This window comes from Lynx canadensis, chromosome C1 (genome assembly GCF_007474595.2).
Source record: "Lynx canadensis isolate LIC74 chromosome C1, mLynCan4.pri.v2, whole genome shotgun sequence".
Lineage (NCBI taxonomy): Eukaryota > Metazoa > Chordata > Mammalia > Carnivora > Felidae > Lynx > Lynx canadensis.
The window spans coordinates 194,550,099-194,565,282 of NC_044310.1; the positions used below are offsets into that span (position 1 = coordinate 194,550,099).

The window sequence follows — 15,184 nt, forward strand, 5'->3', positions numbered from 1 at the left end:
AAGACAATGCAGGTACCAAAGAGGAACTAGCAACAATTTGTACATTAGAAAGGCCTGGTATTGAATCCTGTGTTCACCTCTTCCCAGCTGTATGATCGTAGAAAAATTATGCCTCATTTTTAAAAACATTGAAATGAGGATATTATTTCTAGTCTAGAGGTTTGTTATTATTATTCAGAATGACGACTCATAAAAGCTAATCAACATGTAATTGATACTCTCTATATATTAGCCCCTATTTTAATATTGTGGATTAATGAATCATTAAGAATATTATTGTTTGAAATGTTGAAAAGCATTGGTTACTAATCAGCTTATGGCTATTAGGTAACTCTGAGTTGATGGCCAGTATTGTGATGTATTTTTTTAAACTGGCTCAAGTTAAATATACACATTGTTGATGTATGTACTTTTTGTTACCTGTTGACCTTCTATGGGAATGTTCCTTTATTTATTTATTTATTTATTTATTTAATTTATTTATTTTAGCTTGTGAAGATTTCAGTAGGTAGATGATCCTTACTAGTTTCTTGGTATTAACTGAAAGTTGTTTCTTCTTTTCTTTTTTTTTAAGCACATCTGGACATGACAAGATGGAACCATATTTCTCTTTTTTTGAATAAATGCTCTGTTTTTCATTTATCAATTGAATAATTTCCTCTTTGTCAAACATTTTCAATTGAAACCATGCCCATTTAAGCAGAATTTTATCTGTTATTCATCACAAAGTAAGGGGGACAAAAGACTAACTCAACAAAATCTAATAAGCACTTCCTTTTCTTACTAGCCAAAATGCGCAGGAACAGTTGTACTTCTTTGGAGTGTGTGGATGGTCATAGATAACATTATCGTTGGAACAAGATCACTATTGACTCCCTTGATTAACATAAGACTAGTTCTAGAAATTGAATATTTGTTTGCCTTGGGTTAAAATTTTAGGTTTAACAAAAGCTTCATATTAAAAAACTCCTTTGAACATTATCTCACTCTCCTATGCAAATCCCAGCTGCCTCTTAAATATGCAATGATAAAGTCATAAAATTACTTGAGATTCTTCAAAAGGGGAAAGCTAAACACAGAAATCTACTTAAAATGTCTAATTCTTCAGTATGCAAATTTGCCTTCAAAGATTCATTTTCCAGAATTCCCACTACTGTTAACCATGCTACTACCAGTCTGCACTCTGGGAAATATGACTAACCTAAATCAAGACATGGAGACTAAAATAAACTAAGAGTACTTAGTAATTCCCTTTAAGGTCGGCCTATTGCTCATTAATCCGACATCATTCTTTCCTCCACAACCGTCCTCAGGAAGCTCCTGTGGTAGCCAGAGCAGCTCTGTTTCTGGAATGTGCCCGTTTTGTTCACCGCTGCAACCGCGGCAACTGGCCAGAGTGGATGAAAGGGCATCATGTGAATATCACGAAGAAAGGCCTTTCCAGGGGACGCTCTCCCATTGTGGGCAACAAACGGAACCAGAAGCTACAGTGGAATGCTGCCAAGCTGTTCTACCAATGGGGAGACGTGAGCTTACGATTTTCTTATATAAAAATTCAGGTGCTTGGGTGAAGTGAAGAAGTTCTATGTTTTTGTTTGTTTGTTTGTTTGTTTGTGAGACAATTTATTGAGTATCTGTTATGTACCATGCACTGAAAAAAAAACATTTTAGGGGAAGATAAACTTAATTCATTTAATGTTCTCAATAAATCTATGAAGTTAGACATTATTTCCTGTCTCCTTCCTTAGTCCCCTGCCTCCTTCCCCCCTATAAATATAGACATTCCCAGAATTTATTGTAGTTTTTTCCTGCATAACCTCCCCCAGGAGTACATTTATTCCTGTATTTTTAACTGTAACCTATATGCCAGTAGCATAGACTTCTCTATCCATAGCACTGTTCAGATCCCAGGCCAGCATTACCAACTGTACTCTGGAAGCATTCACTCAATACCCTGAAACACAATCTGACCAAAATAAAACTCTTCTTCCAATATAAATACACCCTCATCTGCAACCTTTCCTGAACTTTCTATTCTTATAAATGGTAACACCATTTATCTAAGATGACAGCCTTTGAACATATTCCATCCTTCCTTCCCTTATTGATTCCACCTCTTCCATGTCACTGATGTCCTTTTAGGTCACATCTTTGTTCTTTTTCATCTGGATGGCTAAAATATTTTCTGATTTGGTCTTCTTCCCACAATCTCCCCTCATCTGACCCATTCTACACACTGCCAACAAAATGATCTCCAAATGGCAGAGCCCATCTGAAAGCAGAACATTCATACTTATCTCCCGGCTTCCAGATTTACCCTCTCTAATTCATTCTCCAAACTGCTCTCACAGTGATTAGGCTAAAATGCAAATCAGATTGTGTTTCTTACCAACTTACAATGCTTCAGTGGCCTTCCTTTTCCCTTGGGATAAAACCCAAATTGCTTAGCCTGACATCACTGCTCTCTCCACAGCCTTTATTCAAACTACAGCAAGATTATGGATGATGAAGTCAAATGACCTAATGTATCTAAAAGAACATTTATCTCAATCCTTTGTGTCTAACAGGTGTTCAGTAATAATAAGTTATTACATTAATTTCTGAAAGCAGGATACACAGTTTGTGCATTTCTAGGCAGTTAACACAGAGTCTCTCAAAAGAGTAAGGGTTCTCTCCCATTCACACATTGCCTTTCATCATTCTTCAGAATACAAAATGAGGTTCAGCTTCAAGAACTATAGATCTAGGCCCAATCTACCCTCCCAGCCTTCCTGCACATGTTTCTGTCTCACAAAATTGTGCTTCAGCCAAGTGGCTTACTTGTCAGTCTCTGAACAGATCCGTGCACTTCCTTGACAGATCTTTTGGAACTCCCTGCCTGGAGTATCCACTCCTCTTCTTCTCCATTAGCCCAAACACCAATTCTTCAACATCTACAGCAATCTACAGAAAAGAGACACTGTATGATTCTCTGAACTGAATCTAATCTGTCCATCCCCTGAACTAATAAAATACTTTTTGTCTCTTTCATCAGTTAATGTGTTATTTTGATGTGTTGTTGCCTCCCCCAGGAGACTGTAAGCTCCTTGAGGGGAAGAGCAAAAGACAGATACCCTATGTTTGGATCTCAGACCATGGCTTGCTGAACAACCTTCAGCAAGTCTTTCAACCTCCCTCACCTTCCCAGTTGCCAAACAGTGACCCTTCTAGATGAAGGCTTGTAATCTACTAGGGCACATTCAGCAAAGATACTGGCATACTGTAACAATTTATTCAACTCTATGTTTTAGTTACTACCTAACAAATTACCTCACTTAATAAATATTTGATGAAAAAAAAGGAACAAACCTATCCCTAAGGCATTTTTCTAGCCTTGGAAGAGACAAAGAGCTCTAAATTATTATCTAGACATTTAGTGTTATCCAAGGCAAGTTCATTTTCTGAGCAACTCTTTAAGCTTTCTGAATTGTGGATTTAACTTAAATTGTTTAGCGTCAACATCCTGGAAAGATCCATGTAGATTTTTTCCCCCTTTGAATTTCACCATTAAGTTTGTTGGCTCCATTCCAGACTCATAATTGCATGTCTCCTTCTTTAGAGAGGATCTCCAAATAGTGGCATCAGGACAAGGCTTTTTGTTGAGGTAGTGGTTTTTATTTTTAATGTTTTTCTTTGTTTGCTTAAAACTTCTCAGGTTAGTGACTAAACTTTTAGGATGCCATGACACCTTTTTACAATGCTTTCCTTCTCATTGATATAGTTTTTGTTACTTGTCACTTAATTCCAGAGTTTAAGGAGAGCTTTTTCTTTCCAGATAGTCAAGACATTCAAACGACTTGTGTTTTTATTTAAAGAGTTTTGGACGTATCCTCATCAATTTGTAGTACTTTGTCTAATTTCTTGCATGCCCAGAATTTAGCAACCTTTCTGAATATTTGAAAGAAGTAATACCAGAAGGAAGAAGAAAATTAGTTGGAATTTATACCTATGAATGCATAGACTGTCAAACCCCAAGTTCAGTGCTCATTTTAGCTTTTGACTCTCCTTCCTAGGCACGTGTCTTTTATTGTACACAGTATGTAATTGGAACATAAAAAGAATTAGATAGAGGTGGTGTATTTTGTCTCTTCTTATGGAAAATTCCTTTTGGCAAATCAGACAATAGTGCATGATGATTCAGAAGAACAGATAGCAGGTATTGGTTCCATGTTGATGTTGGATACTCTACCAAAGGAATAGTTAGTGTCTCTTACTCATTCATAGACTATCATGGAGTGGGAGAACAAAGTCTATAAAAAAGACATTACTTTGTACATAATGCTAGATATAAATAAAATTGCTGTACTAGAATTCTTGCCAACCTCCAAACTCATTAGCATGGCAGTGACATTCTCATAAAATAGCATAATCAGAAGCACTCTGAGGAACTGAGAGTTCTTATTTTTTTACTACAACAAAATCCTCCATTAAAAACAACTTTGCACTCCCTTATATGAGACCTATGAAATAAATGTCCTTCAAGTAAGTGGAAATATATTCAGAAAAAAAATTTGTATGAGAACACAAAGGTTTTGTTCCAGTTCCTACAAGTCTTCAGACTAAATGACCTTGGAGATAGTGTCAATGCCATCCACCCCTGGGTTTCTACATAAAGAAACATGGTGAGTACAGCACATTGGCATATAGAGGAGGCTTATGTATCAGTGTCAATCTCTTTGTTTAATATGCCCTACTAGATGATATATACCTTCCCATTAACAGTTGCTTATGGCCTCTGTAACGTGAAAGCCTATTTTTCAGTCTGACATGCTTTGTGCTGTTTCACTCTTTTTCTCCCATGCTAGGCAATTGGCATCCGGTTGAATGAGCTGTGCCATGGGGAAAGTGAAAGCCCCGCCAACCTTCTGGGTCTCATTTATGATGAGGAAACCAAGAGGAGACTGAGAAAGGAGGATGAGGAGGAAGACTTTTTAGATGACAGTAAGGAGACTCCCTTTACTACAAGAACCCCTGCTTGTAAGAATCTTTGCTTTAGGAGCACTTAATATTTCTCTTTCCTCTTTCATATTCTTACCACCTTCCCATCTCTTCCCACTGCTCCTTTTCCCTGATTCCCTGTGCATGGATGTAACGCATGTGCATAAAGCCACACAAAGAGAGGGCAAGAACCAAAAAGAGAAGACCATAGACAGACACAAGGAGTTGCAGCCAATACAGAACATCCAATGCTTTGTAGTCTGTGACTCTTACTATTATACAAGGGTTAGTATTAGGCCTCTCTGAGAAAATATAGTTGTGGAAAATTACTGACCCAGAAGAGGTTCACTCAGGTTTTGCATTTTGTTATTGCTCTTGGAGATTAAAAAAAAATGGACCAAATAAAATTGAACATGAAATGCTTCCCAAATCATTAAAATAGTGAATTATTTGATTATAGTTTTTAAGATGAATTTGAAATATTAAACAATTCAGATTTTTAGAAGTGTGAATGTCTGCTGTACTGTACTTCTTTGTTAAAATTAGAAGTGAGTCCCACCATAGACAAAGAGATTCCTGTACACTCCTCTTCAACACCATTTTGTGCATACGTGTGTTGTATACCATACAAGCTTGTTGTGTATGTTTACTACTACCTAAATAAAATTCCTAAATAGTTATGGAATTGGTGACATTATCTGATGAAGACAATAATACCTCTTCCTCTTGCCTTTCCCCAGTGGTTTGAAATTCAGACTCCCTGATTATATGTTAAAGACTGTTGTCAGTTAAGCAACGCCAAGATGACTTCATCTTTCTAGTCTTAAAGTGTAAAAGGATGGCTGGGTGTAATATTGAGCATAATTAAATAATAATCAAAGAAAATTTATTGTCTTCTTTTCCACTTTCATACCAATGATTTTTTTTTGCAATTTTTTTCATCATTTTGCACTTTCTCATCCTTTATCACATCAGAGCAAATTTTCTTGACTTAGCTGCTAACAAAATACCAAATTCTGATATCAGTATTTCAGCCTACCAAGTGAACATTGGCCCCCAAAGATTCCCTCAAGTTCACAGGAGTCTAGACTATCCTAGAATGCCTTTGGATAATTGAATGGAGAATAGAATTGGGTCTGGCCTTAAGAGCACTTGAGGACTACCCAGCAATCACAGAACCTAGTGAAGACCCACCAGAAGACATCTCCAAACTGCCCTGGATCTCCTAAGCATCCTTCAGAACACAGATGAGCTAAAGCACCATTAGATGGATATATCCTCACAGCCCAAAATGAGCTTTAATCTCCATGAGACCACATAAATGTCGTTTACCAATATGTTATGCCTGGTACTTGGGTTTTTGATGAGAGCATGTAGGACTCAATCATTGTTCATTTTAACAAAACATTTCAGATGATAGTTGCAAGAGGGCCTGGACTAAGACCAAGTTCACTGTTTACAGGATTGACAAGAAGAATCTGGATGATAATCTCAGGACAAGATCCAGAAGTTTATACTGAATATGTAGTGTTTGATCATTTTTTAAAAACTATTGCGCATCCAAACAATTTAGTCTAGGCTTATGTAGCCTCCATTGAAGAGAAGATTGAAATGTCTGGTTTAGTTCTGCTTTCTTGTCAGTACATAGCTCATCTTGCACTTAAAAGGTAATTATGGCTCGAGTACCTGGGTGGCTCAGTCGTTAAGTGTCTGACTCTTGACCTTGTCTCAGGTCATGAGCTCATGGTTTGTGAGATCAAGCCCCGTGTCAGACTCTGTGCAGATAGCATGAGCCTGCTTGGGATTCTCTTTCTCCCTCTTTCTCTGCCCCTCTTCTACTAGCCCACATGCACTCTCCCTCTCTCACAAAATAAATAAATAAACTTAAAAAAATTAGTAAGTAAAATAAAAGATAATTATGGCTCCAGAAAATATCCATCTAGAAATTCCAGAGGACTTTGTCTCTTCCGTTCTTAACAAGAGGCAGTGTCTCCAGCCACATACTATCTCTGGAGAAAAAGTAATGGTTTTCATGAGGAAATCACATATCTTCAGAAGAACATCATTTCCACCCTCTCTCAGCTAAGCCATAATATGTACATGCTATTCAATTAAGAAAGCCTAATACACAGGAAATCTTTTAGAAAGATATTTAGGAATATTGATCTGTAGTTGTGACTGCTTGATGCCTTGATTCAAACAGATAACTATTTTCTTTCTTTTATGAGAGGGAGAACTTGACATTACTTTGGTCTTTTTTTCTGAATGTTGATAAATAATCAGTATATTTCTGTAGGATTAGTGACGACATGTATCTGAGAACCAATCCTAAGAATTTTAAAAATCTCTATGGTGTCACCTTGGCCATTATCTGCCTCTATAGTAAAATCCATTGTTAGATCTATGATGGAGGCAACATTTTACTCATCCAAAGACTGATATTCTTCAGAATAAAAGAGAATATTTTTATACTTCTAGTGTAGCTATGCTTTAATATGATAGGCCAATTTGTATAAAGTATATGATACAAGTGACCAAGTATGTCTTGTCTATGCTGCAGAAACACATCTGGGCTAAATTGGAAGCAACATCACTGCCCTCAAGATAGATGTCTCTCACAAAATAAGGTGGTGAGATTTATGTAGTCCCAAAAGTAGTTCACTACCCTGTACACAGTCTAAATCTGACTAAATTAGCAATGTGAAAATCTTGCAAGACTGTTTTCCATTTCTGTTTTTGTTAAAAGGCTTTCTAGTTTAGTGGACTGTGTTATGTTATGCTATGAGTCTTAAGGAAAATAATTTAGTTCATATTGATTGATATCTTAATACTAAACAATACTAATTATAGAATTACAAAATGGAGGAAGAGAGAGGTATATGGTAATGCATAGATCATGCTAAAAGGAATAGGTAAATTGAACATGTATAGGTAACATTCTCATATGCAATTTCATTTTGGACATGTATAGGTGACATTCTCATTTGCAATTTGATTTTACACATGTGTAGCTTTGTCCATCAAACCGTGACTCTGTGTATGTTTTATTGATTTGTTTATTTAGGAAGGAACTCTTTCATTCCATAGGTACTGTGAACCCCTCTAAATGTGGCTGCCCCTTTGCCTTGAAGATGGCGGCGTGCCAGCTTCTCCTGGAGATTACCACCTTCCTTCGAGAAACCTTTTCTTGCCTGCCCAGACCACGCACTGAGCCTCTGGTGGTAAGTCAAGCATGTGTGTTAATAATCAGGTTACTTGGAGAGGCCAGACATGTGGCTAGGTTTTGAGTAACCACAATTTCCTCAAATGCTCAATGGCCAAATGTATCATATAACTTAAAAATTCAACCAAGGGATTTTCATATATAAAAAGAAAAAAATCTTTTTTTCTATTACAAAAAATAAGGGTAATAACTCTGAAATTGACCTTGAAATCACTGAAGATAACACCACTGGGTCCAACATTGTACTGATCGCTGTCAGTTATGCTGGGAATGTCTAATACAAGAAGAGGCTATAAAGCAACAAAAACATTCCTTTGAGGCTGTAGAGACTGCATCTGGAAGACACAGGGTGTACGGAAATGGAATGTGTTTTCCAAACTGGAATCGTGAGTGGGCTTATAAAGGCAAAAACCACAAGGTTACAAAACTTGTTTTAAAAGACGTAATGATTGGTGCTGGCCGAGTTGAAGCTATCTACTACAGGATTGGCTATTTAGCTAACAGGTGTTACATTATCTCTATTTTAATCCAAAGGAGAAGGGTGTGTACCAGGAGGTGGTGGAGTTGCAGTTGACAAATGGCAATTGACAAAAGTAAAAACTTCATGGTGTTGTGGAGACTAAAACAGAACACATACACAGGCCTTACTTCCTCAATATCCTCTGTCCTCTATTTTGAGTGACTGTCTTGGCAATGCTGACTTCATTTTGAATCTTCTTTCACAAGACTTTAAGTTCCTTTACTCTGCAAACTATGAGGAGTTTTATGACCAGCATTCTCCAGAAATCACTGGCAGAATCTTTCTGTCATAAAAATCTAACTGCTCATAAATCCTTGTGGAAATGTGCTTCCAATGAGTTTTCTCATTTAAGTTATGGGGAAAAAATTTTATTTAAGTATTTAGCACGTAGACATCTCTAAACATACACTTTTATTACTACAGTACTTCTTATGGATCTGGATGGGCAGAAGAAGACTGTACACACACACACTCACACACACACACACACATGCACGCGTGCACACGCATACCCACATGCACACACATGCACACACATCATACTCCTGTACCGCTGGGGCCTGATTTGTTTAGCCGAGTATACCAACACTCTGCAAGGACCAGGAGTCTTCACAGAGTATGTGAGATGGGCACACGTCAGAGCCGATTTTCCTTGGCTCTTAATCCTCTAATAGGCACCAAGTTTCCAGTGGTTCTTTTATTACAGGCACCGCCCAGCCAGAGCTGAGAAACCAGACAAATTCTCTTATTTATTTATTTTTTTTTACACAAGACTTAGACTACTCTACCAGAAAAATTGTTACACGATCCATGTGCTTCTACGTTAGCCAATTTTACACTCCACCAGCAGTCCTGCTTTTTTGACCAGACTCGGCATGAACAAGACCATACCCCAATCCCTGGGAGAAAACAAAAGAATCCATGCTATTATCCCTGAGCACTGCCTCTACCTCTGGTTCTCCAATGTCTGGAAGACCTGTTTCCTCACACTTGGAAACATAAAATGGATATTTTTACATTGGAAACATTTATGGGTAAAAGGTATGTTTTCAACAGAAACATACCAGCATTGGACTGCAAAACTACATTATCTGAATGTCAGAAAGGGACGTTTACTGCCCTGATTTCATTTCCTATTAACCTGGGCCTTTAATTTTCTGAATGTCACCTCGACTATTATATTGAGACTACCCTATAAAATCAAATCAAGGCCAGCACATGTGCTTGAAGCCAAGTGGGATGAAATATGTGATCTGTAAGACCTCTACTGGTGTTATTTTTTCAACATTCTAATTATACTGAAGCCTTCATAAAAGCATGGTGGTACATCTACTTTTCATTTTTCAAATTTTTTTTGGTCCCCATTTAGATCCATTGTGATTTTTGAAAATAAGAATCTTAAAGTCTGACTCAGTTATTTTTGTTCTCCCTTTCAATTCCACAAAGCTATAGTTTAATGTCCCTTGTCATTATAACAAGTTTCATTTTTAAAAAGTCAACCAGATCTGTTAAAAATTACTGTATAACCAACTGGAAGACTAGTAGAAAATGGCAAGAAATTAAGCTAAATGATCCTTTGGTCATTCAGTCAATGAGAGGAAGGTTTTCACTGCTATATCACCCTGAACAAGGTCTCAGGGATCTTTTATTCAATACGCTAGGACTTTCATTGTCAAAGGTAGATTTATGTATTATGTTGAGATGTGACCTTTATAAAATAAATGGGAAGAAGATTTTTCTCCTGTTTAATCTAACAATAGTTGATGGTAAACAAAAAGAAAAAACACCCTTCAAGTTACCTTCCAACCTACTATAAGGAAACCAGTATGATAAAACTGTTTTACCAACACAGAAACTGTTAAAAATTAAATTATTAATTAAAATTAAATTATTAAATAAAATTAAAATATTATTTTAGCAAAATGCCTCTGGCAAGGGTATGGATCTTCAGAATTTTTTTTAATTCAGTAACATTTTTAATAATAGTAAAAAAAACAACCACCCTAATATGTGAAATAACAAAAGTATAAGGTAGTAAAATAATCACATGAGATACTATGGATATTCTAGAATCTGAGGCTTGAGAATGGGAGAAAATCAGGGACATAAACTTTCTATCAAGAAAAAAAGTTTTTTCTGGGAACACAAGCTGGTGCAGCCACTCTGGAAAACAGTATGGAGGTTCCTCAAAAAACTAAAAATAGAACTACCCTACAACCCAGCAATTGCACTACTAGGCATTTATCCATGGGATACAGGTGTGTTGTTTCAAAGGGACACATGCACCCCCATGTTTATAGCAGCACTATCAACAATAGCCAAAGTATGGAAAGAGCCCAAATGTCTATCAATGGATGAATGGATAAAGAAGATGTGGTATATATATACAATGGAATATTACCCGGCAATCAAAAAGAATGAAATCTTGCCATTTGCAACTATGTGGATGGGACTGAAGGGTATTATGCTAAGTGAAATTAGTCAGTCAGGGAAAGACAAAAATCATATGACTTCACTCATATGAAAACTTTAAGAGACAAAACAGATGAACATAAGGGAGGGGAAACAAAAATAATATCAAAACAGAGAGGGGGACAAAACAGAAGAGACTCATAAATATGGAGAACAAACTGAGGGGTTGTGGGAGGGGGGATGGGCTAAATGGGTAAGGGACACTAAGGAATCTACTCCTGAAATCATTGTTGCATTATCTGCTAACTAATTTGGATGTAAAATTTAAAAACATTAAAAATAAAGCAACTTAAAAGAAAAAAAAAAGAAAAAGAAATAAAGAAAAAAGAAAAAAAAGTCTTTTTGTCAGAAATTTCCGTAAGACCCTTTCTTTTTTTTTTTTAATTTTTTTTAAACGTTTATTTATTTTTGAGACAGAGAGAGACAGAGCATGAACGGGGGAGGGTCAGAGAGAGAGAGGGAGACACAGAATCAGAAACAGCCTCCAGGCTCTGAGCTGTCAGCACAGAGCCCCACGCGGGGCTTGAACTCATGAACCACGAGATCATGACCTGAGCCGAAGTCGGACGCTTAACAGACTGAGCCACCCAGGCGCCCCATAAGACCCTTTCTAAGATGGATGGGATTTTCGTGCAAAATATCTGTTTGAAGAAGTCCTAGTTATACCCAAATTGTTGGGAGAGTAATCAAAAGAATCTGAAGTACAAATAATTAAAATAAAAGTTAATTAGTTTATCCACAGTTGTTTCTTGGAGAGGGTCAGGAAATCCCAGGAGGCCACTCACTGGATTGGTGGGGGCATAGAGGTGAAAGAAAAGGCAAAATGACATCAAAAGCTTTTAAAAATTATTAAAATACGTTTTTACCAACTTAATTTTTTCTCAGATCCCTAGATACAACTTAAATAATGGTTTTTTTTTGTTTTTTTTTTAAGAGCTTCTGGTAGCATTTTTATTCATTGTTTCATAAGCCATACTAACAAATAATGTTTTTAAAAAAGAAAAAGAAAAAATAGCTTTGTTACAAGATTTATAATCAAAATAGCATAATAATCAAATTTTTTCTAAATGTTAATTTTCAAACAATATTGAGAACAATAAAGAAATCATTTTTGAATAGAGAATTTTGTTTGTAAAACTGCGGGCCTATTCAAATGTTTACCAACTGAATTAGTGAAACCAATAACCACTGGCCAAGCAACATGAATTAAAACAAGCAATTCTCCTCCAACGGATAGATGAGTCCACCATAATAAAGTAAAAAGCAGTAAGGAAGTCTCTTGTCTACACTCATTCATTAGAGAAAGCAACATATTGGATGCTTTTATGCAAGATTTTGCTAGAGGCTATGCCAAATGTGCTGATGGAATTTAACAAATTGGGTTATGAAAAATATACTGCTGGATTCCAAATGTTCCTAAAGTTAAAAAACAGAAGCAAAACACAATTCACATATACCAAGGCTAACTGATGGATGTTTATTGAGAATAAGACTATGAACAAGGTGGTGTGATAGTTACAGGAAAGGGAATAGGGGGGTTACAGAGATAATTATATTGAAACAGGAGAACCAACATATAAAAAATTATTTCCCGGCCACAAAGAGTGGCCATGAAAAGGGGGCAGAAGGGCCATGGTTGGCCATAGAAGGGGCTGGAAAGACCTGAAGAACATTTCTATAAGAGGTCACATTTGAATGTAGCTTTGAAAGATAGATGGGATTTTGACAAATGGATAAAAGAAGAAATTGGAACTGCTTTTGAGAATCAGAGTTTTTACATTACTTTTTGTCCCAAGTAAGAAATTTATCTAATTAAGTTTGGCTAACAAAATTGAAAATATATTAGGTTTTCTACTTGTTTTCTAAAAGGGATTAATTTCAGGGAAGCAATTATATTCCTAGAATATTTTTTGACAATGGTAAATAGATTCTATGTATTTCCTTTATTTTTCTAGATGTGATGTAATTTGCTAGGTACCGAAATGTAACTTCTGTTCTTAATCAAAAGGAAAAGAAGAAACAACATGTAGAGTCTAAAGTTTCATTTATTAATAACAATTAAAAGCATTAGATTTTAATTTTGGTGCAAACTAGTTTTTTTTTTTTATTTTTTTGTTTTCCATATCTAGTTGAATCTGAGAACTTACATCATATTTGGGGGAAAAATGCTCTATAGAAATAAAATAAGCATTTTATATAGTTTTCCTTTATTAACTCCTCCAAGAGTGTTTTACAGCTAGCAATTAAATATGATCTTCTGGTTGAATAAGTCTCCATTCACAGAACGGTCAAATTTTCAATTGGGGGCCTCATTGACCAAGCTCCTACAAAATATTTTCCCTCCCCAAGGCTTACTTTAGGTTACCGGCTCACTCTGTTCACAAGCAGATAGTCATGGAACCCCTCTAATCCTGAGGTCCTTCTAGAAGAGAGTGAGAAATATCTCTAATGCCTGATAGTATTTTGAGACGCTGGCCCTCACATATGAGATTTCTTAAGCCTGAAATGCCTTTTTCCCTTTGTTTGCTGAGCCAACTTTAAGTCCTCAGGACAAAACTCCAACATCACCTCTTTATACATTTTCTATTTCTGTAGAAATTTAGCTACTTAAAAAGGTGTAAACATTGTATCTTACATTCCTAGAAATCAGAAGACTCACACAGGTCTTACTGGGCTAGAGTCAAGGTGTTAAGAAAGCTGCACTCTTTTCTGGGACTCTAGAGAAGACTCTTTCCTTGCCTTTTTTCCACCTTCTTGGGCAACTCACATTGCTTGGCTCATGGTCCTTTTTTCCATCTTCAAAGCCAGTAATTTGGCATCTCTCTCACTCTTCTTCCATAGTTATATTCTCCTTTGACCACAGTCTGGAAAAGCTTTCTGCTTTTAAGGATTTGTGTGATTAGGCCAAGCCCACTTAGCTAATTCAGGATAATTCCCCATCTCAAGATCTCTAACCTAAATCAGCATGCACAAAGTTCCTATTGCAATGTAAGGTAACATATTTACCTCTTCCAAGGATTAAGGCATAGACATATGTGGGGGTCCATTATTCTGCCTCCAAATCTGATTTCTAAGTTCCTACTCACTCTCTCAGTCTAGGAATTTATCTTTTGTTTCCCTTCTGAGTCTCTGTCTCAGGATTTTGAGTTCGTTTAGGGCAAGAACCATTTCTTATTTATCCCCCAGTACATAATACATTCATATTCAGTACACTCAGTGTATAATCATTTAATAAACACATGAATGCCAAAGATGTAGGCTAAACTGTGGACAAAGTGTTAGAAGGGGAGCAAGCTAATTCTAGATTTGGAACAAGGTCTGTGCTTTTTGAAGATAAAGTATGAAGAAAAGGGAAAAACTATGAGTTAGAGAAGTTTTTTTTTTTTTTAATTCAAGAAATATGTCTGTTGGCCACAACCTGAAATTGGCATTAGATAAAGAAGAATTTGGCTCTGTGCAAATTCAGCTGTGTGCAATTCAAAATGGAGGGAGGTTTACCACAAGACCAATGCAGTGCTGAGGAGATGCCAGCATTCATGTACTCCTCACTAACATTGCAGGACTTAGAGAGCTGCAGACTTCGTTTGGATCCTGAGTTGGACCGGCACAGATATGAGAGGAAGATCAGCTTTGCTGGGGTCCTGGATGAAAATGAAGACTCAAAAGATTCCCTCCACAGTAGTAGCCACACCCTCAAATCAGATGCAGGTGCCGAGGAGAAGAAAGGTATGGAAAGCAAGAATTTTTTTCCTGTTTCAGTGTTTCTCCTAGGATATTTGGCCTGGGGTCTAAACCACAGAATTGTGCACCCAAAGTCCAAAACTGTTGGCTTCATACAGTACTGTGTCCACTTAATGAGGTAGGAAACCACGCTAGTTAGCAGCTGGACTCGACAGTCGGAGAAGTTCAGATTGTAATTCCAGCTCAGCAACTCTCCATATCCCTACCGATGCCACCAGGTAGTCATCAGATGAACCATTATTTCATGTACC

General features: G+C 36.7%; 1 protein-coding gene across 9 annotated transcripts in view; it reads left to right on the forward strand.

Moving 5' to 3' along the window:
* UNC80 (unc-80 homolog, NALCN channel complex subunit) overlaps window positions 1-15,184 on the forward strand; it is a 223,233-nt gene that overhangs the window by 95,033 nt on the left and 113,016 nt on the right. For all 9 annotated transcript variants that reach the window (XM_030326989.1, XM_032594509.1, XM_032594506.1 and 6 more), the window contains exons 23-26: window positions 1,314-1,526; window positions 4,845-4,980; window positions 8,065-8,198; window positions 14,753-14,918. In XM_030326989.1, the coding sequence (XP_030182849.1) occupies window positions 1,314-1,526; window positions 4,845-4,980; window positions 8,065-8,198; window positions 14,753-14,918 (649 nt within the window). The remainder of the gene's footprint in view (window positions 1-1,313; window positions 1,527-4,844; window positions 4,981-8,064; window positions 8,199-14,752; window positions 14,919-15,184) is intronic.